A 26,107-nucleotide genomic window follows, 5' to 3' on the forward strand; every position below is an offset into this window, starting at 1 on the left:
TCAGTCACTCCAATTCTCGGACGGCTACGTGTTACTTCTACTTGAGTAAAAATATTTTTGAAGAAGTGCTGCTCTTACTCGAGTACAACTTTTGGAGATGTGTCCGTATTTTTCCAAGACACTGTAAGCAGCAACATAATTGACCCAAATCAGGACAAGAAGCACAAAGACACAGGGTCTAAGGAATTAGGTCTGTTGACTTATTCAGGTAATGATGTTCTCATTGGGTTAAAAGAATACCACTTGATGGAATGTGCTGTGCGACTCTTTTGCTCAGCAGCTGGTATATGTGTCTGCGTTTTCTCGGCATGCAAAGAGTAGCAATTGAAGGAGGCTGAAGTTAGCAGTATCGTCCAAGCGGAGGGTCTGGAGAAGGAGGCGTAGCGAGGAGATAAGATAAAACTGATAAAACAGCAGCCAGGAATGGCCTTCAGTGCAGGATACATGGAGGTTTAAAGCATTGTTTTGTTTTGTGAAATGCATGTTTATATGGCCTCGATTTTCTGTATTATCAGAGGGATGTTTTTTTTTTGTTTTTTGAGGTTGCTTTTGTTCAAAGCCAAAAACAGCGACACATAGATATACATCAACCCTGAAACCTAAAAACTGTCCCTCCCCCCAATAGTAAGAGCTACTTTGTCCAAAAACTACAAAATGCCCGTTTTGCTACCTTGGTCATAGAAATGAAGATTAATGTAAAGGTTTAACTTTTTAATTGCTGGCACAAGTCTTTTTGGCCTTTTATTCCCAAATTACAAAAAACAATAGTAAATCTTTAAGCTGCCCAAAGTGCCAAGGCACATGCTGAGAGAAACGTCTGTGTCCATGCATTACTCACCAGTAATACCAACCCATTCTCACTCCCAACTCGTCATATATTGACGCATGGGACGGTCCGTCCTCGTCACATGTTGACGCGCAGGGTACCCCTTTCGAGTCAATATGTGACGCATGGTCAGAAATTGTCCTAACTCGTCAATATATGACGAGTCGGGAGTGAGAATGTGTTGGTAATACACCTTATGCTGTTCAGCCTACGTCAACCATGACCACTTGAAAAAAAACAAAAAACATGATCCACTAATTCCTGTCCTAAAGATCCTAAGTTAACCTCACAGCATCACAGTAGGCACAAAACGGTGCGTGATGTCACACACTTTACACGGCTGATTGTATAGAGGGCCACTGAGCAATCCCTCCGATTAAACACTTAAAACTAATGTGACGGTCACACGTCTGGGGAAGGAGGTTTGAAGAAGCTTTACAATAAATACTTCAATAAAAACAATTTTAGACAAAGTATAGCTTAACTTAGTAAAAAAAACATACTATAATACCCTGCGTACAGGCTCCAAAAGCAGAACCGAGGCAAATTCTTCATTGAGTTGGAATCAGCTATGCTGTAATTCCCAAGTGCATAAAAAAAAGCCAAAGATTATACCGCTACTAACACCTAATCAGGCATAACGTTATAACCACCTGCCTGGTAGCGGGTTGGTATCAGCTGCCAAACAGCTCTGACCCATCAAGGTTTGGACGCCACCAAACCCCCAGAAAGTGTGGTAGGGTATCCAGCATCCTCCTAGGTCCCGTAAGTTGCAATAATGTTTCAGCACATCCAAAAATGGCTCGATTCCAGTGAGATCTGGAGGAATTAGAGGCTAAGTCAAAACCTAACAGCATTCCTGAAACAATTTTGTTCCGACGTAGGGCACGTTGTCCTCCTAAAAGAAGCCAAACCCGCTAGGGATCATCACTCCCACGAAAGGACGTTCAGCATGGTCTACAATAATACAACAGCCGCCTGGTGAAAGGGACGAAACCCAACGAAACATCAAAAGCATTACACTTCTTCTCCTGGGCTACCTTCTTCTAACATGGTTTCCTAGTCGCACGTGTTTCTAAGCAGCAGCAGTTCTTGCCTGAATGGCACCCTGTGCTAAACTCCAACCAATGAAAATGGAGGAAGTTTGAGATTCCAGGACACGATAAAATCCTGTGAAGTTCTCCACAAACCACCCTTACTCAGTCTCCCTCTGCAGCAAGCAAGGGTTGCCAACTCCCCATTTACTGCACATTAAGGCAGTAGAGAAACTTATTCAGCACAGAAGTTGGTTTTTTTTGTTGTTTTTTAAATCTGGTGCCATCCAGTTTTTTTAATGCCACCTTGAGCAACTGCTCAAATCGCACATATTCCCCAGATTACACACGTTCTCCATTTGATCTAAAAGAAAAGGTGGTTAATCAGAACGGCCAAGTCATTTCATTGCTTTGGATCAGTTCAGATGCTCACTTGGCCATTGTTGTGCAGCAGTGAAGGGGACGGGGGGGAAGGGGATCAGAGTCATGCTGAGGAGGGTGGTGCATGTAGCCGCATGTGCAACAAACTGTGATGCGCTGCGTGTTGTGACACTTTTCTACTAGAAATGGCACTATTTACTTAAGCAATCGAGCTGTAGTATTTCATTTGTTTGGTCGGACCACAGATCCACCCAGATGCGTTAGCTTATACCGATCAACTTCGCCGACCCACTATTGCTCCCTCTTTGGACCACTTTTAATTGATGCCAACCACTGCAGACAAGGATCGACCTAAAAGACAAGCAGCTTTAGAGATATTGACCCAGAACAACTTGGCTCTAGTCACACTCACACAAATCCTCACAGTTTTTCAGCTTTGAGGAGAAAATATTCACTTGCTCCCTACTACTATCCTACTCAGTCAGAGTTGCCCCATCTCCTGTGGGTGGTTATGTTATGCCTGATTGGTGTATGTCAATGTACAGGATAGGTCAAAGTTACAGGCTCAACTTAGCTATTGTTCTATATTATACTACTGCCTGGAGCATGATAAAGACACAGCTTTAGTAAAACAAGTATCCGGATGCAGCCTTTTTTTTCTTCTTGCTAATTATACCTGCAAGGCTCAATTTGAAAGATGAAATTGAAATGAAAGCTGATATTTAAAGTTACCAAGTAGTCAAAACATCTGAAAGGTCAGACAAACCCTGTGTGCAAACACGGGAGGAGGGGAATGCTTGGAAGAGAAGGAGGTCTGGAACTAATAATACAGAAGGGGAACTGGGTATTTTACTGACTGAACAGGAAGACTCAGGCTTATTTTCCGACTGACGTCTATCCTATCATCACTGGAATCTTCACCTCCTTTTCTACGGCGTTACAATCTGGTGCGAAATTATCTGCTCAGCTTGCTGGAGCACTTGCCCTCTCGGCTGCAGCCCTTTCCCCGGGACAGGTGGAGTGGGCTCGTGCGCGCCTGCCGACTGCAACACGTCTCCTGGTGGTGGAGGTAGAAGCGACGCGGAGGCGGCGACCCCGAGAAGCTGGGCGGCGAGTGGCTCCGGCCCAGGCAGCCCCCGCCCCCTCCGCCGCGGTGCTCGTGGCGGGACGGCGAGGAGCTGACGGAGCGCTGCAGCGAGGAGGAGCTGCGCGGCGAGGCGCTGGAGCTGCGGTGGTGGTGATAGTGGTGGTGGTGGTGGTGATGCGGGGAGCTGGTCAGGCTGCACACGCCCGTCCTGGAGGCCCCTTGCTGCGCCGGGGAGCGGTGGTGGAGGGGGGAGCCGCGGGAGCCGTGCATCAGCTGAGCGATGCATGACAGGAGGTCCGAGTCGCTGGTGCTGCCGGCCCGGATGCGGTAGCGCCTGAGTCTACACGGGAAGATAAAGACGAGGAAGGACATATATGCATATAAAAAAATGATATAATTTATCAATTATTCTGACAATTAATCAATTAATTGGATAAAAAAAATGGTGCATTCTACAGATTTCTCATTGAACTACTTAAGCCTCTTTTATTCAATAATAGAAATACATTAAAGAATGCAATTAAGCAAACATTCCAGCTCATTGCAGAAAATAAAACAGCAGCATTCCTTCAGTGAATGCTTGAACATTTGTAGCGAAGGATGTATCTGTAGCTAAAGCACGTGAGAAACTCAGCCATTTCTGCTTGACTTATAATCAATGCAGTGTAGAGCTGATCTATTGATTATTTTTCTTGAGTAAACAATTAGTAATTGGACATTAAAATGTGTTTAAGAATAGATTTGTTTTTTGAAGAATTTGGTGAATTCTGGGTAAAACATATTTACATACAAAGGCTTTTTTAAAATCTTAATTGCAAAATGTAAATATTTGGGCTAATTACTGCCTGGATGTAGTTTCTGTTGTTTTAAAATGTTCATCAGAATTTAAAGTTTATTGATCTTTGGGAATGTGTTCTTGCATTTTTATGCCATTCCATTATATTACTTGAAAATGGTTTCAAAAACAACAATATAATAGTTTATCGCGATAATTTTTGAGACAAGTGATCCGTCTAGCAAAATTTGGTATTGTTAACGATCAATCGATTACTATAATAGTTGACGATTATTTCAATAATGGGTTAATCACGATTAATACAATTAATCAGCCACATTATAATTTGCCCTACCACATTATATTTTATTTAGGAGTACTTGAGTAAAGGGGGCTCAATAAAACTGCATACTGTACTTCTCTTTGCAACTGTAAAAAACAACAACAAAAAAGTTTCCTCCCACTTCACAATAAAACAATATAATTTCTTTCGCAAGGCAGTGTACATTGGGCCATTGAAATCTGAAAGCGCGCGTTACCTGCCCTCCACTGGGGCGCGACAAGGTGGCTTCCCCGGGGGCGGGCGTGGCAGGAACTGGGCGGTCAGCTGCTCTGCGGAGGCGGCCGAGTGAACGGGACGAGGGATCCTGCTCTTCCGAGAGAGGGGGCTGGAGGAGGAGGACAAGGACAGACCCTCGTCCCCCTGGCGGTCAGAGCGAGAGCCGACGAGGGAGTCCTCGTCCTGAGAGCGGTCGGAGGCGGACGACAGCGGGTCCCTGACGAGGGAGGCTACAGCGGCTCCGCGGCGGTCAGAGAGGGACGGGGAGGCGGTGGGAGAGGGGACGGGGCCGTGGTGGCTGGCTTTTTTCTGCAAAAGTTTCTCCTTGGCAGACCCCGGAGGGGGGAGCTCGAGCAGGCTGGAGGGCTCAAGCACGGGGATGCGACTTTGCCTGCGGCTGGGGTCCTTGCGGGGGGCAGCGGATGAGGAGCAGGAGGGGGTAAGAGTCACGTTGCCCCTGTTTTCCTCCCTAGTCTGTGCCTCCATTGCACATGGGGCCGGGGAGGCGTCATTGTCGGGGTCTTTGTGTTTCGAGAGCTCTCCGGCGGCTTGGGCATTACAAGGCGGAGAGACGCAGCCATTTGGAAAAAGGGGTCTGCGAGGAGAGAACTGAGGAGGCGAGTGGGGGGAGCGGGGGGAGCGGGGGGAGCGAGGCGAAGACGCGCGGCTTGGCACGGGGCTTTGAGCTCTGGCGTGAGCATCCCCATTTGCCACCGCTTCAGCCAGCGGGTCCGTCGGCGTTCCCGGATGGGTGGGCACATATTCCTGCTGGGAGTTGATCTGCTGAATCTCACCTTCAGCATCACCATGCCTCTCCAGCAGGAGGCACTGTGGAGCGCTGTCTGATCCCGACTGCGAGGACAGACCTGAAGGACGCTGAGCTGTCAGCTGGATGGGGAAGGGAGGTGGACGAGAGAAGAGGGGGGAAGGGAAAAAGCAAAAACAGGTGTTATTCAACCAAACGTAACACTAAAAATGGGAATAAATTGCTTATAATATAAAAAGGTCTGTTGCTGGTAGACCACAACATGTGGAGTTGTGCTGTAGATCCGCAGCAAGAGCCAGATGCAGATGTGTTGAACGGAGAGGAATTTGATATTAATAAAAGAAAATGGTAAACAAATGGTGATTAGTTGAGCAACGGCATGCAAAACCATAGCTACCCATTAATCAGACCGAAACACACGAGCGCTATGGCAGTGTCAGTCAAGCTGTGAGTACTAAACCGGCAAGGACAGGAAACGTTCACGCAACTTCGCAGGGGGCTTCAGCGAAGAGAGGGTGAGGAACAAATACAGGGAGAGAGAGAGGAAGAGGAAGATAGAGAGGACAAAGACGATCTGAAACAAAAGAGATCATGCAACCTGTAGTCATGACTCCACATTCCCCATCAGGCATGCCACAGTCAGACAAAGACACACCCTACTAATCACATGACAAGGACACATCTGAACCCATGCTCTATCTGTCCTGCACAATGCCCCCTCTACATAGATCTGGGAGAGAGAGCTGCACAAACAAGCCAAGCCCAAAGGAACACACAAAAAAAACAGCAATAACCAGCAACAGAGGAGAAGACGGAAACCAAGAAAGAAAAATATATAGAACAAATGTGTTGCTACGGATGTAGAGAGAGAGGAAGCGGAATGGAGGCTCGTTTGTTTCAACGGGAACAGTGATGGGAGCTTCATCACCTGCTGAAGCTGGGCGCGGGTGATGCGTATGACTGAGGGGAACTTGGCGTTGGCGGCACCGGCGGGGATGGCCGGCAGTTTCCTGCGACTGGGCGAGCGAGCGCCCGGGGAAGGGTTTGTTGGCAGAGGGAGGGAGGAGGTGGAGGAGGACGGGCGTTCCTGCTGCGGCTGCTGGTCGGCGGACTGGCTGCGCCTCAAGCCCGCTGACTGGCGCAGGTGCAGCGGGTCCGACAGCGTGGTGAGGAGGGTGTGAGGGCTGGGAGAGCGCAGCGGGATGGGGCTGGACGTCCGCGCCAAGACCTCCTCGGGTAGAGACGGAGGAGAGGTGGGGAACTAAGAGAGGGGAGGGGATCGGGAGAAGTGGGGGGTTGGAGAGAGGAGGGACTGTGAGATTGATGAGGGTGTGTGAAGATGGAGGTGGAGGTGGTGTGAGGTGGAAGAGGCAAGCTGCTCTGGCAGGGAGCGTTGCTTTAATCAAAACTGGTAGAGGATGTAGGAGGTGAGGTAGGAACTTTAGGTAAACGGGGTCTGCATTTATTTAAATGAAAGACGGTAGTTCTGCTTGTAGGAGGTAGGGAGAATTGGCAATAATTACAGTGTCTTGCAAAAGTACTTCTATACAGTCAAGCCCATTAAAAACACAAACTTATTTTTTTCCTTTTTTTGTTTTTTTCTAGAGTGGGAAGACGGGGCAAAGGTCAACGGCCAAGGACTGAGGCCTCCATACATGGAACCCCGAGCTATCGCCTCGCCTTAAAAATCACAAACTTGAATGGATTTTATTGGAATTTTACATGATTATCCAAAACTACAAGGTTTTCTTTCCCTTGTTTTACAAGTAAAAATCTAAATATTATGGCATGCATTTGTATTCAGCCCCTCTTAGTCTGACACTACTAAATAAAATCCATGGCAAACAACTGTCTTCATAAGTCCCCAAAGCAGCAATTTAAGTGGTGTCAATGTATACTCTTTGATTCAGGCCAATTTCACTCATTTTAAATAACATTTCTGCTGCTATATGCATACAGGCCTGTCACAATAACTAATTTTACTGCGATAAATGATAATACTGTTGTTTTGAGATCAATTTCAAGTAATGTAACGGCAATGGCGTAATAAAGCAAGTACACCCTCTCAAAAACTAATCGACTTTAATTTCTAAAAATCATTTAACACTGGAAATGGAAGACATTTTAACTATCCAAAACGAATAAACGAAACAACCAAAACAACAAATAAAACGATCACTGAAGCCTCTGTAAGCAAAACTGTTCATCACAAAAACGGGCCAATTGAGACCAACGTACCAGACTGAAGCTATTTGTCATTCGGTCTTTGGTAAGAAAGACACAAGGAAAGTAATCAATCATGCAAGAAGTTTGTTTTAATTTATCATGCAGTTAATTGGTTTATTGCTGGTTGCCACAGGCCTATTTGAACATTTCTGTTTTATTTTTATATATTGTAAATAGTGTTGTTTTTATGCACATTTTGCACTTTTTTTATTATGATTTTATTCAGTTGTACATCCCTTTAGATTGGAGGACACTACTTTTGATAACGGCACAGTACATACAGTATATTTTAATACTTTTATCATTGTGTGAACCTATATGCCTCATGTTTCTGCTGTTAGGCCTTAATTTTCCCACTCTAATAAAATGATATGTTTATTCCATTCCATCCCCACAGCATGATGCTGCCACCACCATGTTACACCCTTTATGGTGGGCTTGGGTGTCCACTGTTTGGCCTCATCTGCATTTAGACTGAGATTAAATCATAAAAAGGCAAACTATTTAATGATGAGGTAGCATCGTCGGTATAAAGCGGGCTGTAATGCATTAAATCTGAATCAAATACTTTGAAGTTTGTGTTTCCAAAGTGACAAAATATGAAACAAGTTGAAGGGGTATGAGTCTTTTGCAAGGCACTGTAAGTTTTCAAAGTTGAATTATAGATTGAGAAGAAATGTAACACTGAACTACGTTGTCTACTGCGAGAATATGAATAGCAAAACAGCAAAAAATATTTAACTTAGAAAACCAAGAAAGCCTTTGGAAATTAATTTGTGAGGCAAAATAGGAAAAAAAATAAATTAATTAAAAACTGCGAACAAAGTAAAGCTGTGCACAACTACTCCAAATGAAACTGAACTTTAAAATCATAAGCTCTCTTTATTTTCCCCATGCTGTGATCTGATTGAAGCACTCAGGTTGAGTTGTATCTGTTTCTAAAATGTACACAGGTGAAAGAGCAAGCAAACACAAAGCGGTAACATTTACCTTCAGACTACGGCAAGATGCAGCTGGTGGTACACTGATTGTTGTATGATAAAAGCATCGACGTTCTAGACCTAGAACTCTGACTCTGTGCAGCTTTTTATCCTCGTAAAAATGCTGACTACAGTCATCATCATGTTTGGCATGTTGTGAAGCGGCCTTCCAGTGAAGGGCCTTACCTGAGTCAGGATTCCCTCAGCCAGAGCTTCAGCTGGGCTGGTTGGGGTAATAGGAGGCAGAGCCCCCACGGGGCCCACACTGAGCTCCAACTTGTCCACTTTTACGCTTCCTTTGGAGGAAGCCGCACTTTCTTGCTTAGCTCTGCCAGAGTTAGGGGTTGGGCTTCTCTTTTCCCATCCGGGAGATGCTTCCTCTGGTTGGAGCACCTCTGCCTCCTCATCCTCCTCCGATGGGCTTGTTGTGGCTTTGGCTCCAGGGGAGCCACTGGGTCGCTCCACCATTACCCACTCCCTTGAGTCAATGTCCTGCCTCCCAGAGCTCAGATTAAGCGCCACAAAGCCACCACTACTGGCCGCCCCCTCTCCCTGCTCAAAAGACCCTGGTGAAGCCGGTTTAGGAGAACCAGCTCCGGACAGGAATTCCTCATCGTAATGCCAGACGCGATCGGGGCGCTCCCCGGCGGACCCGGCTTGACCCTGAGTTGCTGGGACGACAGCAGCCTCCTTGCCCTGGTGCTGGGCACCAAACTGCTGTTTCCCTGAACTAAAGGACAGACGCAAAAAAAAGAAGAAAAAAAAGAAAATGAAAACAACTCGTGGTTTAACCCAAAGGAAATTTTTGTACACACTGCAAAAACACAAATTCTTACCAAGTAGTTTTGGTATACTTTCTAGTGCAAGTATTTTACTACACTTGGAATAAGGCAAACGTAACTTTTAACTTTTCAGCAAGATATAGGAGCATGTTTTAAGTAAATAATTCCTCATTGTTGATTTTAAAGAAGTAGTAGTTTCACTGCCAAATAATGTCACTTATAACATTTTTCCCAGAAGTGAAAAGATCTGCCCGTGGAACCAGTACTTGCTCCAAAGTTACTCGCAAGTTTGTTTTGTCTTACTTCAAGCTTACTCAGATATTTGAAACATAAACTAGACTAAATCTACTTGGTAAGATTGTGTGTTTTTGCAGCGTAACAGCTCATAAATGGGCTGAATTGTGGGCATACTTTACCAGTTATCCAGGACACGCTCTGGGCTGGACTTTGACTCCAGGCTCAGCCTCCTCTCCAGCTCCAAGCTGTGGATGTTGCGGAGCTTTCTCAGCAGAGGGCCCTCCCGATCGGAAGCCACTGCCTCCGAGTGTGGTTTGACAGGAGAGCCCAGACTCGGCCCTGCGTAGGGGCTCTGGTGTCCTTGTCTGGCCTGGTTTTTGCCTTGTTCCTCCTCTGCCGCAGCCTGTGGAACCAAGAAACGCTTTCACGACTTTGAACGAATTTCAAATGCAACATTTGTGTAGGCCTGTGACTTTGCTGGATGATAAGCTGCCCGTGAAATGATTGCAATATTGTTAATTTAGGACAATTTAGAAGTATCTTATTGATAATGGTATAATAATGCAAGTTTGTCCTCTAAACTTGAAACTTGTAAAAGGGCTCGTCACACTGGAACTGGTAGACATTTTAAATAGCCAAAACAGAACGCAACAACCAAAAACAATAAATAAAACTGACAAACCACACACAACCGAAATAATAAATAAAGTGAATTATGGCGTCTCTGTAAACACAATTGCTCTTCAAAAAATATGAATCATCAGAATGGAAGTTATGGAGCTCGTTTCAATTTATCAAGTTATTAACTGATTAGCTGCTTATTGCGACAGGGTTGCATTTGCAAGTGAATAAGCTGCTGCAAATCCTTGCAAAAATATTCATACTACTTTCATTTTTCTACGTTTTGCCGTGTTACAATCTCAAAACTGGGCTTTACTCATTGGAACTTTCATAAGAAAATAATGACGATAAAGGGTAAACTGTTTCAACATTTTTACAGAGAAAAGTCTGAAAAGTATGGAGTGCATTTGTATTTAACCCCCTTTACTATGACAGATTTTTATCTGTAAAAAAAAAAAAAAACAATTAAAAAAACACACACATCCTTCTCCTGGCACTTCACAATAATGTGGTACTTTGCGTTGCTCTATAAAACAAAATACACTGAAAATGAACTGTATGAGCCCCCTTGGAAGGTGCAGCGTGTAGCCGAACCTTCCAGTGTCCCGTCCTGATCCGGTTCCGGTTCCGGTCCAGCTCTTCCCAGACGTCGGCCTCCTGGGTGCGATGCTGGTGGTGGGGGGAGCCCGGCACGCGGTCGGGGCCGGGGTTGTTCTCCACGTCGCTGAGCTGCTCGTCCTGCAGAACCTCGTCTGTGTTCTCCCTCAGCAGGTCGCCGGGGATCAGAGAGGCGTTCACCATGCTGCAGCAACGAAATGTGCGCACGCTGTTAAAATACTGTAAAACTTTCAGAAAGGCCGGCCGTCGCGCACTCTGCCGAGGTCGCCGAGGGATTTTGGCCTCGTACCCCATCTGCGCGGGAGTGAGTCGGGTGTGATGCTGCGGTGTTGTGGCGCTGGCGCTGATCGTCAGAGTGCCATCAGTGCTGGTTCGCTCCCAGTCGTAAGGGTCATTTTCCACAACGTTGTAGGTCTTCATGCTGTTGTCAAACACCGACATCAACAGCTGCAACGACACACAGAGGCGTGATCTACCTTCTGGTCTGAGCTTTTCATTCAGGAAAATCCATCAGAGCTTTTCGAATATCGACCTGGTAGTCAGGCTTGGTGTAATAGTCAAGGCTGCAAATGTGTTCCAAGAATACACCAAACTCTGCCGGCAGGTGTTTGAGCATCAGGCGATGGTCGTAAGTCTCCTTCAGTTTCCCCACGTGTTCCTGAGATTTAAACAGAGTTTTACTATTTGGTATATTTCATTACTCAAGGTGATCTGAACGAGCTTTTGATTTTGAGAGTAGCCTCACTTTGTCTTTAATCTTCCTCCACGGCAACTGCCCGACCAAAAACTCCACCAGCATGTAGAAGAGAGACCACAGGTCGTCATGACGACCCATCTCCTGCAGAATTAAATAAACGTTGTGTTGATATTTCATCATGATGATGAAAAAATTGAAAAGATGCTGTCGCGTGCGTTTGAGCAACAGCAGCATCAATAAAATGATACACTTTACTTGAGGCTAGAGAAACATTTTTACGCTTTCTGTGCCTGACGTTGCCAATTAGCCTCAAGCCTAAATTTCACTCATATCGTAGGTGAAATCTTCATACAGATGCAACCAGATTTTTCTTTATAGAACCATGTAAGCTTTACTTTCAGCTTCACATTTGAGCATTTCCTTGTGTTGCTAGATTCAAGCCTAACAAATTGCATGGAAGTTTCTGGTTGAAACGTGACAGAAGGAGTGCAAACGCCTTTGTAAGGCACAGTACTATAGATCCACATTGGGTAGCATATCACAGTGACAAATATTAAACCTCTTTGGACAGACACTGACCTTGTTCTTGTGCGCATTGACAGAGGCATAGCGAACTGTTCCCCTGAACCCTGCGACTGGACGAGGCTAACAAATAACACATATGGCAATTAAATTCATAGAAAAAAACCTCTAGAATGTGTTAGAGACTAGATCAAACCTAGATTAGTAAAATTCTGCAACAAAAAAAAACAACTTTATGCATAAATCAATGAAAAGAGTGATTTAATCAAATATATTGTTTTTAACATTAAGTACTGTATTTGAACTACTGTCTGTTAAATACAGCACAGTTTTCATTTTCAACCTTGTTTATTAAACATCTACTGTAGAAAAAACAACAACAACAAAGACGTACAGAGTTCAGCTAATAATCCCCATGTTCTATTTTTTTAAAATAGTTTAAATATTTACAGCCAGCATGAAATCAGAAAACTTTTAAATAAAACAATAAAACAGTTACGATACAAGTTTCAAAACTAAATGCAGTGAAAATGTGGTAGATGTTTTTTGGGGGTTTTTTTTGTCTGACCAATGATATTGATACAGAAATTTGATCTACAGCTTTATGATCAATAAATAGACAGCAAGAGAGGAGTCCACTTACAGGGCGGACCTCCTGACAGGAATTGGTGAATTGTCGAGCCAAGCCAAAGTCCAGCATGTAGCAAGTCCGACAGGTACTGGGGAAGCGGCCCATGGCGAAGTTGGACTGGAATAGAAAGAGGTCGGACATGAGGAGGTAAGAAGTGCAGAATTTATGAGACAATAACTTTCTGTGTAGTTTGTTTCTATCCATACACCTCCGAGATGATGAGAAGATCTGTGACAGCAATTCATAGGGTAAAGAATATTTACATTCTGGTACCTCAAGGCATTTAACCTACTCTGTTGCTGAGCCAACTAATTGAAAGTCATCAACAACAAAAATCAGCGTTCAGTAATGGGAACAAAATGGATCACACAAAGGCTTTTTCAGGCCCTTCAGGGAGGAAAATTCCTACATACACTCTGCATGTCTTGTAGTTTAATTACTGTAGACCAAAGTAATTGACAGCAACACCGATTATTTGTCTCTAAACAACCATTCTTTTTGAATTCTCTCGCCAGGACCACATCTATCCGGTGACTTTCACTCAAAAACCCGCTGCACCCAAATATACTTATAATTGCCTTGTTAAACTTGGTTAAATATAGCAGGCATTTTCAAAGAAATAGTGACCAAAATCTTAATTTTATTGCTCAAAAACTAAATTTTGTTCCATGTTTTTCCAGTTAAAATTTGTAAAAAAAATATATATATATAATAATAATTTCATAAGGCAAACCTGCAAAAAAAAAACTTTTCAAGTTTTGGATCTATTATAATTTACACATCCTTTTCTAACAAGTCCAACTACTTTATTCTATTTTATAAATACATAAAAGTATTTATGCTGCACTTATTATTAAATACATAAAATATGTGTATATAATTTTTGGCCATCAAGTTGTTTCCGACTTGATGAATTTTTCCCATGTGACTAAATATTTGTACCCCCCTGCGGTAGACTATAAGGAAACAACAATAGGTCACAGGAGAGAAACTGCTCCCAGGATTTTGCAACCCACCGGTTTGATGTCCCGATGCAAAAATCCAACAGAGTGGATGCTCTCTATGGCCTCCAGGATCTGGCGCCCCAGACGCAGGGTGGTGCTGATGCTGAACGTTCCCCGAGGCATGCTTCTCCTCAGATCTGCCAGGTTTCGACCCTGAAAGACCGCACGGGTTATATGTTGGTCCAACGGCAGGTTTGAAAGGCGACTCTCACCCCAACAACCTTCACATATCAGGTGATGCTACAGAAAGGAAACTTCACAGCAGCCGCTCCAGTACCAAAACGATCCCTATGGATATTTAGATTCAAATCGCAACAAAAATAAATAAATACATAAATAAAAATCAGACCACCAGAAGCAAAAACTGCCTATTATGTTTAGGACTATGAGTTGGCTAATGGCCTTATCTGGGCGGGTGCCCAGCTGCGGTTTTTTCCAAGATGACTGTTTCTGCTTAACATCCTCCAGTGTGTAGTTTGCAGGTTAGTAAATACATTATTCATGAGAAGCCGTATTTTTAGACTTTTCTGAAATATTTATTTGGCTCACTTTTCTGTAAACAACTCCCAGACATGAGTAACATGCAGCCGGGGGGATGTGCATGACGCGTCTCAGGTGTCAGCGCAAAGTCAAACCCAGGTCAGAGCAAGGAGACTCCTGATGGGCAAACCTAGAGTCATGTTAGATGAGTTAGATGACATTAGTGGACATATAACTGAGCACAGTGAGCTATTGTTATCTCTCAGTCTAGTTTGCTGTTGTTTCCTAAAAATCAATAAAAGGTAGAGGTGAAGTGAGTAATTAGTTAGAGACTGAATTGGGCCAATTTTTATCTTGACCTGTGGTAGACCGTTCGGTAGCTCCAAAAGACAATCTTTTTCTGACTTGAGTGCCAAGTAAGTCCCGCTTACAACACTCTTGAGTGTGGAAGTTATTACGAAGGGAAAATATTACCCACTGAGAACTTTTCACCCCATTTTTACTAATCACTGAACGAGGTTCACCTTTGTGTCCGTATCAGACAAACTCATCTAAAAGATACAAAACGTGTCTTTCTTGTGGTGGTGCATTTCCCAGCATGGTTTTAATTGTACTGGAAACGTTTGATTTTAATGTGTGACATGTCAAGGATTTATGCGTGTGCGAACGTTTTGGCAGGAAATTAACTCCACGTGTGTGTGGTTTGCCACAGTGTCTCCACATCCCTGCCAGTATGCGTGTCAGGAACCAGATGGTTCGGATTTTACTGTGAAGCAAAGTCCCTCGTACTTTCTATTTACGACGCAGGCAGCTCATACTGGACCTGCGGTTTTCAAGCCGGCAGACGTCACATTTTTCCACGCTGTAAAAACAAATAAGAGTAAGAAACTGTTGTTTTCATATTTGGAGTGAAGGCGTGTGACATTGCTCCGTGGCTGACTCTGTGGCGTATCCCTCCACCAACACTGACCTGAAGCTCCATCACCACGTAGTTGAAGCGGTCGTTCCGGCCACATCCCACAAAGCGACACACGTGATCTTTACCTGGGAGAATGAGGACAAAATTGCTTCAAGCTCACAGCCAGCATTACAACCTCACCAGACACCAATACTGGTATTTTGCCACAATAGGTGCGTCTGAACTCAATGAGGTTTTATCATATGGGCAGTATTGACTCACTACCCTGGGGGCAAGATTATATCAGAGGGTGGCATAAGCACATTGGAGTGAAAAAAAATCTGTCAGCCCGAACTGGTTTTTAATTTTTCACGGTATAAAGCAAGAGACTTTCTACTGATTAATTGTTATCAGGTAGCATTAGCATGCGGCCGCTTTGACCTAATAAGTATAGAATGAACTGGAATTACAACAAGCAATAGTATGGAAGAGCAACGTGATGATAACTGAAGCATGCACACCCAGCTAGCTAACGGGACATTACATCAGTACGACAGAACCACAGACTCTAGAAAGAGTAAAGGTGGACGGCGATTGGCGCACATCAACGCTCAGCACGCATGCCAGGGAGTAAGACTATACGTCGTCTGACCTCAGCGAACACTGCTGCGTCGCCAAAACCACAGAGTACATTCTGAATAAAAACATTCATACGCATTTTACTGTCATCAAGATCGTCTATGGGGCAACAATAAGGTTAACTAATGCCATTCGTGGCTCTCGTGATGAGCGCGGGATGACCAAGGGGCCTTCGAATGATACTGTTGGCCAATGTTTACTCTCGACTGTTGCACGGATCAGCAGTGTTGGGGCGGGGGGGATTAGAGTTCAGTTCATCTCAAGTTACATGCAGGCTCCCTTAGGAAGCAAGAGACTCACAGGGCTGCAGGTCAAGGCCATTAGACAGCAAACATGATCCCAGCTCATCGATTTGTATCTCAGACGGGCAAAAGAAATAAGACATGCTGGTTAAAAAGCAAGAAAGTAGAGTTTGGAGTAAAAAAAAAGAAAAGAAAGGGGTAAGAACGGATTAAACCTACATAAAATTTTCTGATGAATTGTAAGAAGAAATTGAGAATCAGGACACTGCAGCAAAAAATAAAGTGTCACCCAAACTGAGTTTCAGACGTATCAGATGACTTGTATTACACCAGTCTGTCCCCAGGACTGAACCACACATCACTCAAAATGCCATTTCCTGTGTTTTCAACAAGATTTCAACAAGAAGTAAAAATGGTTTTCTTCTTCCCTACAACATTCAGCCAATGATAAAAATACATGCATGTTGAATCAAATCAATAGGTCACTGTGTCGGCGTGGATCGATCGGTTCTTGTAAATAAATCCGCCGAGCCCATTTCCACTCACCCTGGAGCTTCTTCAGGACGGCGACCTCCATCTTTAGCACTTGTTTGGGCTGCTGGGCCGATTCCACCTTCAGCGCCACGCTGCTCCGCGTCAGCAGGTCCTGCGCCTCGTAGATCTCCCCGAAACCGCCACCCCCTATCTTCTTTGCCTGGGGGGAGGGTGTTGTAGAGGGAGACGGACACAAGAAGGTAAAAACAAACAGAACAACACTGAGACAGAAATGGGATTATGTTCAGAAAAGGCTATCTGATGATTTTATAGCAAGGAGGAGAAGATTTACATTCCAACAGTGTGTACAAAAGAAAAAAAATAAAGACAGTATTATGATTTCAGTGGTGGCAAAGTGTTATTTTTACAACTGGGAACAGCTGGATAGCATCTCAAAAGCTCAATAATACTTGATAGAAGTTGAAAAGAAGACTTCATGGATGCAGAGCAAGACCAAAGAGTAGAAAGAGAGGAAGTTCTGATCATCTCTTCCATCCATCATAACGAAGGATGTGAAAAGTCACAACATGCAACCCATAAATCGTCCAGGTTGCAGTTTGCCAGAAGCCATGTTGAATATGGTGCTCCAGTTAGATGAGACCAAATTGTAACTTTCTGGCCTACATGCAAAACCGTAGCTAGCTGTAAAGACCTCAGGGCCACCGTAGTAAGCTAACACAGCTCGTCGCATTTTGAACGCACCAGCTCCGTTGTAGAAACGTGACAACTGCAGCGTCACGCAATGTCCAAACTGCTGTCCACAAAAAGGTTTTTAAAGAACAATGGGCAAGGATTTCAGTCTAGATGTGTAAACATTTCCCCTTGCAATGGAGGTAGAACGCGGTTCGACAAGATATTAGGACAGGGGGATGAATACAAATGCCCGCCACGCTTTTAAGATTTCTGTTTGTAAACTACTCGGACAGAATTATGCGCGCCATTGTGTCGGTGCATTCGAAATACATTAAGATCCCCCCCCCCAAAAAACACTCTGAAGTTTATGGTTTTAACATAACAAAAGGTTAAGAAAGTTCTAGACACTTGAATACTTTTGCGTTTCTGATTAGGATTTTAGAAAAAAAAATAGATTACTAGAAGAAGAAAAAAAAAGAATTTACAGTTTTTATTATTTTCATTAAATGAAAATTGTTAGAATGTGAAAAGACTACCTGATTATAAAGAGAAAACGTTATGGGATAACACAATGAACTCAACTCTGTCTGCTCTGAAGCTGAATTATGCGTACTCTCAATACGTACTGAGCTCTGTAGATGATCTCAGCCTCCAACTCCTCTACCTTTCACCCCCGCTGCATTCTTAAGACTTCATTTCTCCCTCAGCTCCCCGTGTCCTTCACTGTCCTCCAAGCTGTCTGAGTTTTGGAGTCACTCTGAGAGCTGGTGGGGTGGATTTAGCTGCAGAGTCCTTACGTAACCCGGCTGCTGAGAAGACAGGAAGCGATGCCAGGCGGCCAGTTGGGGACAACTGCATCACATGGCACCGAAACAGGCCCCCGGCACCAGGAGACACCAGCCTATGGGGGATCTTCTGCCTATAGCACACTGCGCTGACACAAATAGCAACACTGGCTATTTTCGGATTTCCCACACTGCAGCAGGAAAACTTGGACGAGGAGGTAAAAATGTCAAACTGCAGAAGTTGTAGGTGAGGAATTTATTTTTTTTATTATTTATTTTTTGCTAGGACAAAGACTCATTGTTAGTAAGACAAGGGGGCTAACTTGGGACAGGCGGTGATGGGGGCTGGACAAACACGGCGCCTATTGTAGCTGGAAGACAACCCGCTTACCACTTTCCATCGCTCCTTGACCAGGGAGAGGCCGCTCAGGATATCAGCTTGCTCCGCTCCCCCGCTCATCCCGTCTGCGGATCCGGGGACGCTGCCCTCGCTGCTGCCCTTTGACCAGGAGCCTCACACTGGGCCGGGCATTTGGAAGCTGACGCAGAGACCTAGAAAAGTCCAGGAGACGCACAAAACCGTCAGGGACCGATTAAAGGATCTGGGCAAAATGTGGTTCAGCTGGTGAAGTATTACACAGCTGCAAAATTAAAAAAAAAAAAAAAATCACGAAAGACGACACAGGACTAAGGCCTCACTGGCTGGAGCTGTATGATACTCAGCCATCACAGCAGCTGCAACAACTGTTCCTCCAGCAGCTGTCTTTCTGGACAAACGCACCAGCAAAAGCCCTACATCTTAAATTACAAATAACATTTCAAACTGGTAGGATCCTCTTTCACATGATGGTGAAACAGAAAACATACCAGAAAATGTGATTAAGCCTTTTATTTTTGCAACATTTTGCATTAGATGTCCGTTTCCAGTGGTTGCATGGAGCAGAACAGGCAAACAATCACGAAAGGTTTGACTTTCTACTGTTCAAATGTATTAACTTTTACAAATTTCTGTATTAGACATTAAGATCACAATGCTTTATGGGTGATAAAAATGATAAAATAAGGGTAAACTGCAATACCAAATCATTTGATGTGTATTCACACTCCTTGAGCTTATTTATCAGAAACGTCATATTTTCAAACTTCGACGCAATTTATAGAACCTTTTTTGACAAGCTAACATGAAAATGAACATGATTGTAACGCTTTAATGATATTAAAATATAAAAATAAAATAAATATCTCCAAAGTGGGGTATACATTTGTTTTTGACCTCTGGAGTCGATACTTAGCCCTTTAGGGCCTGTCTTTCTGCCATTTTTGCTTCAAATGTTTTGCTTTTTTTTCTCTTCCTTTTAATAAATTATTTGAACCAAGAAACAAAGCACAGAGGGCCAAATGCTCCCTTTTTCTACAAATGGGAGAAAAAGGATATACTGGTGTCAAAAACAACACAGAGTCCTACTACTTTTACAGTAAACACTTTCGTAACAAATTTATAAAACGTGATAAATTAGAGGCAGTGTTACATTAGTGCACGCACATTTTGCATAAAAAAAGAAACAACAAAAAACGGTGTTCATAAAAGCAGCCTGAACTGTCGCTTCCCCAGGAAAAGCTGCGTGTTTATTCCCTGCGTCTTTATTATACAACATCTGTATCAGAGATAAGCCTTCCTCTGGAGAGCACACGCTGTGGCAACTTCCTCTGCTCTGCCTTCAAACATGCGGAGCAAGACCGACTTCGATTCATCATTCTGCACACACTGCGAGCGAAGGGTTACGCAACACCCTTCAAAAAGCCACTTGGTTGCAGGGCGCGAGTCGGTGAGGAGGAACCTTACCAGAGCTGTTAGATGGATGCAGGACTGGGAAACTGTGGGGATGACGAGCAGGAAAGGTTTGGGCTCGGGAGTTACATGGCTCTGGAGAAACTAATGATATTGAGACACTACAAGTATCTTTTTTTTTTTCTCCATGATCTAAATTGACTGTAAAAATCATTAAGCTGTGCTTTATTGTATAAAATAAGCAGACAATTATTAATTTTTGTGGTTTTTTCCCCTCTTTTTTGTAATCCATTGAGCTGTGGACCATATGCATTTTCTTCTCAAATAAATCTCGATATTTTCAGCCAGTGTTTTTCTTTGAACAGTTTCACATTTTTTCCAAACATAAATACCTCAACCAGGTATGCTGGATCAAATCAAAGCTGCTCCCCCCCCCTAAGAGTGTTTATGATTCAAAAGGCATGGAGGAAAGCCAAAGACAAGTAACTTTTGAGAGGAGGGTATGGTGATTGTGTAGCCTGTACTTGGTCAAATTAAAACCATCTTCCTGCAAATTCAACCTCAGTCACTTGACTCATTGCAAATACCTGCATGCTTTTAAACTCCATCTTACTCGTTGTCAAAGTTCACACACACACAGTGTGACTAACCTAACGTGTGACGACGAGGCGGGGCCGTGTTCTTCCTCCTCATCAACGCCGCTCATCGTCGACGAATAGGAAAAGAAAAACAAACCTTAAACCCCTGGCAGCGAGCTCCTCTCTCTCCTACCGTGAATCGCGCTTCCTGACCCCAGCATTTCCATGGCGACGCTGGTGCAGAGCCCATTTTCGTTCGCTGACGCGGCTCGTCGTCACCGCCGCTGCCCTTTTCGCTCAGCTGGAAAGCCGCACGTTTTGAGCTTAGCCATCGTGAAAACCCGCAATCCATGCGTGCGCATCAGCGCAGGCATGCAGGGAGGCGCACTTGGCAGAACATGTTCAGCGTTTCCTGTGTCGCAGCGGGTCTAATCTAGTGGCCTAGTTCAGCAGAACTGGACGGAGGTACACGTCCAGAGCTGCAGCCGGATGCAGAGTCTGGTTTAAAACTGGACAGAGGCCAGCTCTGGCATGACCTGGCTGCACGCTATGGCCGAGATCAAGGCAGGCTTTAGGTTGGCTGGTGCGGCAAGAATGAGTAACCCAATGTGATTATTTACAACAACATAAAAATGAGAGAAAGTGTTGTAGAAGGCGAACCTGGATTTTTCTCTGACTAACTCAGGAGGAGTCAGGATTAAATGCTTACAAGTACGCGCAAGACATAATAAAGTACTGACTGAGCTTTGTTTACAATTACATTGTGCGTTATTTGTGACCCCAGCTAGAACACAACATCTGGGATTATTATAATACAATAGTAGCATGGAATAGCGACTCGACAAACCAGACAGTCTAGTTAGGACTGAGGGGAATGGGTTAAAAATAAAATCTCAACATTTTTTCTCACTTTTTTTTTTTCTTAAAAAGACATTACAAGTGACAAAAAAAAAAAATTTACTTAAAGAAAACCGGGCTTTTCTTTCAATTATCGGTGTAAAACATACAACTCAAACACAACGGTAGGCTTCGGGTTGGCCTGACAACCCAAGGTGTACATTGGTGAAAACAAACCTATGCATGTTTTCCAAGAATTAAAATCTTCAAAAACAGGAAATTCAATGAAGCCATTAAAAGAAAACAAAACATCTATTTGTCGCCCAGCTCTAACTCACATCAGACTTACGTTGAAAAACATAAAACTCCAGATTTGTCTTGACCACAAAAATCTTCGGGACTCAACACACCCTCAAGGTTTGGAACTCGAGACTTGCAAGCAATTTTTTGTCTGTTTAACTGCTGGTGAAAATAAGCAAGTAAGCACAGATCAAATGATTAGCGTCGTCTCCTTTGAGTTACTGTAACCACAACCACAGCTTGACTCCAGTGACCTCTAAGCTCTGATGGGATCGGCAAGGTTGAAGCGAAATGGGGGAGAAAAACAGACGACCGCCTTTCAAACTATAACTGGTATGTACCAAGTTTGGTAAATTTGCTGTGTCGCTCGTGGTGTCCCATCTCCAGCAGTCCCTGGATGAGAAGTGAGTACACCCTGTCCAGTGCATCAGTCCATCACAGGACAAAGTCCAAATATCCTGTTTTTGTGTCGACCTCTGTTTGAAAGGCAACATCTTTCGTTGACAAATCTCATTTTGCGTTGTAGAAAGAGGGATTTTTCCTGGTTAAATAAAGGTACAATTTAAAAATAAAACAAAAAAACGTTTCAGTAGTAAGGTTATTTAAGTGATGAAATGTCAGTCTGGTGATGCAAAATTTGCTGTTCAGTTAAAATAGTGACTGTTCCAAAAAAATATATTTTACAGTAATAAGGCAAGTTTGGAAAAATATCTACTTAGCTATCGGTTTGGTGTTCGACAACAGTCACAGTTTTGTGGCCCCAAAGGAAAGTAACCCACCATCGGAATACATGTCTAAAGGAACATTTTTTGATTAACTAAACAACAGGAAAAATACAAATGGATGTATGTTAGATGCATCTTATTTCCTGTGACGAGTTCTCACTATGCCTAATGCAGTTTTTTAAAGTAACATTTTGAGAAAACCACAATATTAAACGCTCCAAGTGTTAGATGTGCGTTTATCTTGGACTTTAAAGCTGTTCCAAGAAGACTTTAAAGAGCTCACTGCCTGCAAGAAGGAAACATCCTGAATAGTTTCCTGCATCCATCGCTGCATAGCAAGCGATGGATGTTTGCAGATGTTCAGCATGGTTCAGTTTTTTTCATTTAAGAGGTCAGTTTATGCTGAGGTATTTTTTTATTCATTTATTTTTGCCTGAAGCTGTTTGATGACGCTCTGCTTTGGTAGAAGAATAAACGCAGAGTTAAGAATTTGCTCCAGATCAGACCAAAAATAAGTATGCTATTGGAGAAAGTTTTATTTTTTGACAAAGGCGTGTTTCATTCGGAGGGTTAATTTGTGGTATTCCTTTAATGGCTCCTTTCCAACTTAAAAACGTTGCCGCGATTCAAAGTCATATTGAAGGTAAAAATGAATTAAGTCCCACAAAGGCAGGGTATGTTTATTTGCGTACACGTTGTCCATCTAAGCTATCATGGAGAATGTGCAAATTACAAACTGACAAAAGTTTGTTTTTTTTTGTCAAAATCTGTTTAAAAGACAACTGCATAAGGCAAGGTAGAGTAAGCATTGCTTCAACCTAAACCTTTTTGGTTATTGGGGTTCAGTTGACATGAGGAGAGTACTTCTTTTCTTTTGTACACGATGATTGCTATTTTTTTCTAGTAGAAAATAATTTCTTTTTTAAAAAAAAGAAAAGCAAACCCAATCGACTGAAACAGAATGTCCCGCAAACCTTTGCAATTACAATTATGCGGAAGATCTGAACTGCCATTTCAAACAGCTTACAGTATCTTCTTTGTTCATAAACACAACAATCTGTGTTGTGTGCATCTGGTCTGTGCAAAGACAGTGTTTCACAACAGGCAGTTGTGAAATTAAACTAATACATGCTACTATACTTTCAATAAAAATAATAATACGCAAAACGTATGATGAAATCTATATTTATTATATCTGTAATATGCCTTTGAGTGTGCTTTTACTGAATGTCCTTCAGTGTCCTGTGGAAAAATGTTTTGCATCATTTTTGACACATTTCTAAACTAACATTATCATAGTGATAAATGTGCACACAAAAGCATTATAGAACATGAGAATAAATCAGAATATGTAAAATGTTGTTTGTATATAAAGGAAAGTGTGGCTGGTGCCTTTAAATTGGGGGGGGGGGGAAGGCCACCTAAGGCCTTATAATACCTTCGGCCGGCTCTGGAGGGTCAGTCCTGGATCTGCACGTTTAGAAGCAACTAAAGAGCTGCATTTGGTTCACTAAAACAATTGAAATAATAGCTGTACGTAAAACAATAAGAATAAACACAAACCCAAATAAAAAAATTAAAAAAAAGGGGGGGACCAGCAGAAATCGCTCCGATTTGTCTTTAATGTCCAGCTGCGCCATTTCATTTCCCCTCATGCTGCGTCGAAAAATCCAAGCTACCTCTCCTCCTTCTCCTGCGGTGAACCGACCGGCTTCATTACGGAGAGCTGTTGCACGGCGAGGCTGGGTTGCCACAGCAGATTTACTCAGGCGCGAACACGGGCCACGCAAACTCATCCTGCCTAACCGTGCCGATGAGGTTAGCCTGACGCCGTGCAGGATAAAACCCTGCGCATGCTGCAGCGGCCGCTCGCAGTGGTGCAAACAACAGGCATAACCGAGAAAGGCGGGGGGAAGGACAAAAAGACGGGGAACCTTACCTCGGCAATCCTTGATCCAAAGAAGAGCCGGGTGTGGTTACAAAATATCCTCAAGGTTTCGAAGCGGTGCGTACGACATCGAGAGGAATGCCATGACGCGCGGACCGTCCAGGCAGAGAGGAGGCGGTGTTGGCGTGATCGGAGGAAACCCACTCCCCCCTCCCAAAAAACAAACCCAGAACCGGTGTGAGGGGAAATATTGTGTGTGTGGAGGGACGGGGAGAAAGGTCGTGCCGTTCCCTCTTCTGCTTGTCACCTCAGCATCTCGCTGCGGATCCGTGACGTGACAGCTCCTTGGTGGTCATCCGCTTTCCTGCGCGCGGCACCGATCCGATCGCCCCTCGCAACAGCTCGGCCGCGCGCACGGAGAGACATTTAAAGCGCGCTGACAGTTTACAGCTCCACGCACGCGCAGTAGGGGCTCTATGAAATCAGTTTAGTATTACTATTTTTGACGATTACTAATATTATTGTTGTTATTATAGCATCTGGCTGTGAACCTTTGCGTAAAAATGCATTCCAGAAAATCCAGTGCATCTAATGAGATGATGCAATCAATTTTATTTGGAAAAAGTGTAAATTTCTAAAAGACCACTAGAGGGAGTCCGTGAGCTGAAGACTACATCTGCAACTTCATTATTAGACTTAGAAAGTGTTTATCTGTGTTTATCTGTGTGTCGCCAAGGGTGTAAATCCCAGCTCTGACAAGCCTTTGCCGTCTGAGGCGCTGCTGTTGCTCCTCCTACACTTTGGACTGAACCATTGTTCTAACAATGGGAGAGGGGGACCTAAAAATTCTTACTTTTTTCTGGGATAAATGGCAGATTTATTTAGTTTTTTGTTTCTTTTTCCCTTTTATATTGATATTATTTAAATGCAAATGTTTCTTCAATAATTTTTTTTTTCTTTTTTGGGGGGGGCACAATTCTAGACTTTTCCAAGATTGGGGGAGGGGGTCCGGACCCCCCAGACCCACTCGGGATTTACGCCTATGCTGTGACCCATGCCTAACAACAAAACTCGTACTTGAGTCTTGCTCCTTATCATGTTAACACAATTAAAATTAATGTTATGATAAATATGATCTGTAGAAGTGAACATAGTAAGGGAGATTGTATTTTTAGTTAAATGTGTGAATTTAGATGCTTATGATGCCATAAGCATCATACGCATCATACGCATCATAAGCATGACGCCATCTTAGGGGATGGGTTCTGTGTTCCACAGGTGTCTATGTTTTGGTCCTAAATGTGCAAATAAACCCCAGAACAAAAGTCAAAGGCCTTGTGAAGATGCTGCCTGAAGCTGGTAAGACAGTGTCAGTAAGACAGTGTGTCCTGCGCTGAAAGGCCATTCAGCGAGGAGGACGCCATTATTCCAAAAGAAATATATATATGTATATATATATATAAAGGCAGAATGCAGTTTTCAAAGCGCACAGGGACAGACATCTTCATTTCTGGAGATATCCTGGGAACAATATTGCAAGTGTGAAATATAGGGTTAGCAGCAGGGACGGCTGGTATAAGTGGGCTAGTAGGGCTAACATTTCCAATAAAGTTGTTAAAATAAACAACTTAAAAATAACTACCTAAAAATAAATACATTTTAGAAATGATGCGTCACATTTTGCAAAATTTTCAACAAACCTGGTGTCAAACCTACTGGAGAAAATCCCAGGGTCCTTCCCTCTGACAGCCACACTCAGCCTAACAGGCTGGGCGTCTAGCCACGCCCCCTCAGTTTACCGCGGCCACAGGATTCATCCAATCAGGATGGACTTGCCTCGAGCTCGAGTGTATGTGGGCGTGGTTTGGCGTAGACCGAGTAGGTGCGATGGCGAGCAATATTAGCATAAACGAGTTGGATTATTTCACCTTTTTGCGTCCCAGAAAAATCGTCAGTGTGAGCTTCTCTTTAAATAAGGTAGGCCTCATTTGAAAGCATATTGCATCTTGAAATGTGGAGAACTGGAAAAGATT

At 43.5% G+C, this 26,107-nt stretch overlaps 1 protein-coding gene across 4 annotated transcripts; it reads right to left on the bottom strand.

Annotated features, from left to right (window-relative positions):
* Window positions 1-1,026: 1,026 nt before the first annotated feature.
* ttbk2a (tau tubulin kinase 2a) lies at window positions 1,027-24,497 on the bottom strand. Of its 4 annotated transcripts, none has more exons than XM_032547164.1 (16): window positions 24,126-24,497; window positions 18,349-18,509; window positions 16,552-16,699; window positions 15,197-15,270; window positions 13,759-13,899; window positions 12,755-12,859; window positions 12,169-12,234; window positions 11,638-11,730; window positions 11,425-11,550; window positions 11,182-11,339; window positions 10,869-11,076; window positions 9,833-10,056; window positions 8,821-9,364; window positions 6,357-6,689; window positions 4,643-5,550; window positions 1,027-3,668 (listed from the first exon to the last, which is right to left on the bottom strand). In XM_032547164.1, exons 2-16 carry the CDS (start codon window positions 18,415-18,417, stop codon window positions 3,197-3,199), a joined length of 3,669 nt encoding a protein of 1,222 aa, XP_032403055.1. In that variant the 5' UTR covers window positions 18,418-18,509; window positions 24,126-24,497; the 3' UTR covers window positions 1,027-3,196. The 4 variants fall into 4 exon arrangements, with proteins under 4 accessions (XP_032403055.1, XP_032403056.1, XP_032403058.1 ...); XM_032547165.1 differs by lacking the exon at window positions 24,126-24,497 and adding an exon at window positions 20,518-20,684; XM_032547167.1 differs by lacking the exon at window positions 24,126-24,497 and adding an exon at window positions 20,397-20,491.
* Window positions 24,498-26,107: the final 1,610 nt, after the last annotated feature.

Source organism: Xiphophorus hellerii, chromosome 19 (assembly GCF_003331165.1).
Source record: "Xiphophorus hellerii strain 12219 chromosome 19, Xiphophorus_hellerii-4.1, whole genome shotgun sequence".
NCBI lineage: Eukaryota > Metazoa > Chordata > Actinopteri > Cyprinodontiformes > Poeciliidae > Xiphophorus > Xiphophorus hellerii.

Excerpts from the sequence above, each read along its gene's own strand:
- ttbk2a (XM_032547164.1), bottom strand. The coding sequence starts at position 18,417 with ATGAGCGGGGGAGCGGAGCAAGCTGATATCCTGAGCGGCCTCTCCCTG. Across the intron at positions 16,700-18,348 it reads TCAAGGAGCGATGGAAAGTG|GCAAAGAAGATAGGGGGTGG; the intron begins GTAAGCGGGTTG and ends CCCTCCCCCCAG. Across the intron at positions 11,551-11,637 it reads GGAGGAAGATTAAAGACAAA|GAACACGTGGGGAAACTGAA; the intron begins GTGAGGCTACTC and ends TTTAAATCTCAG.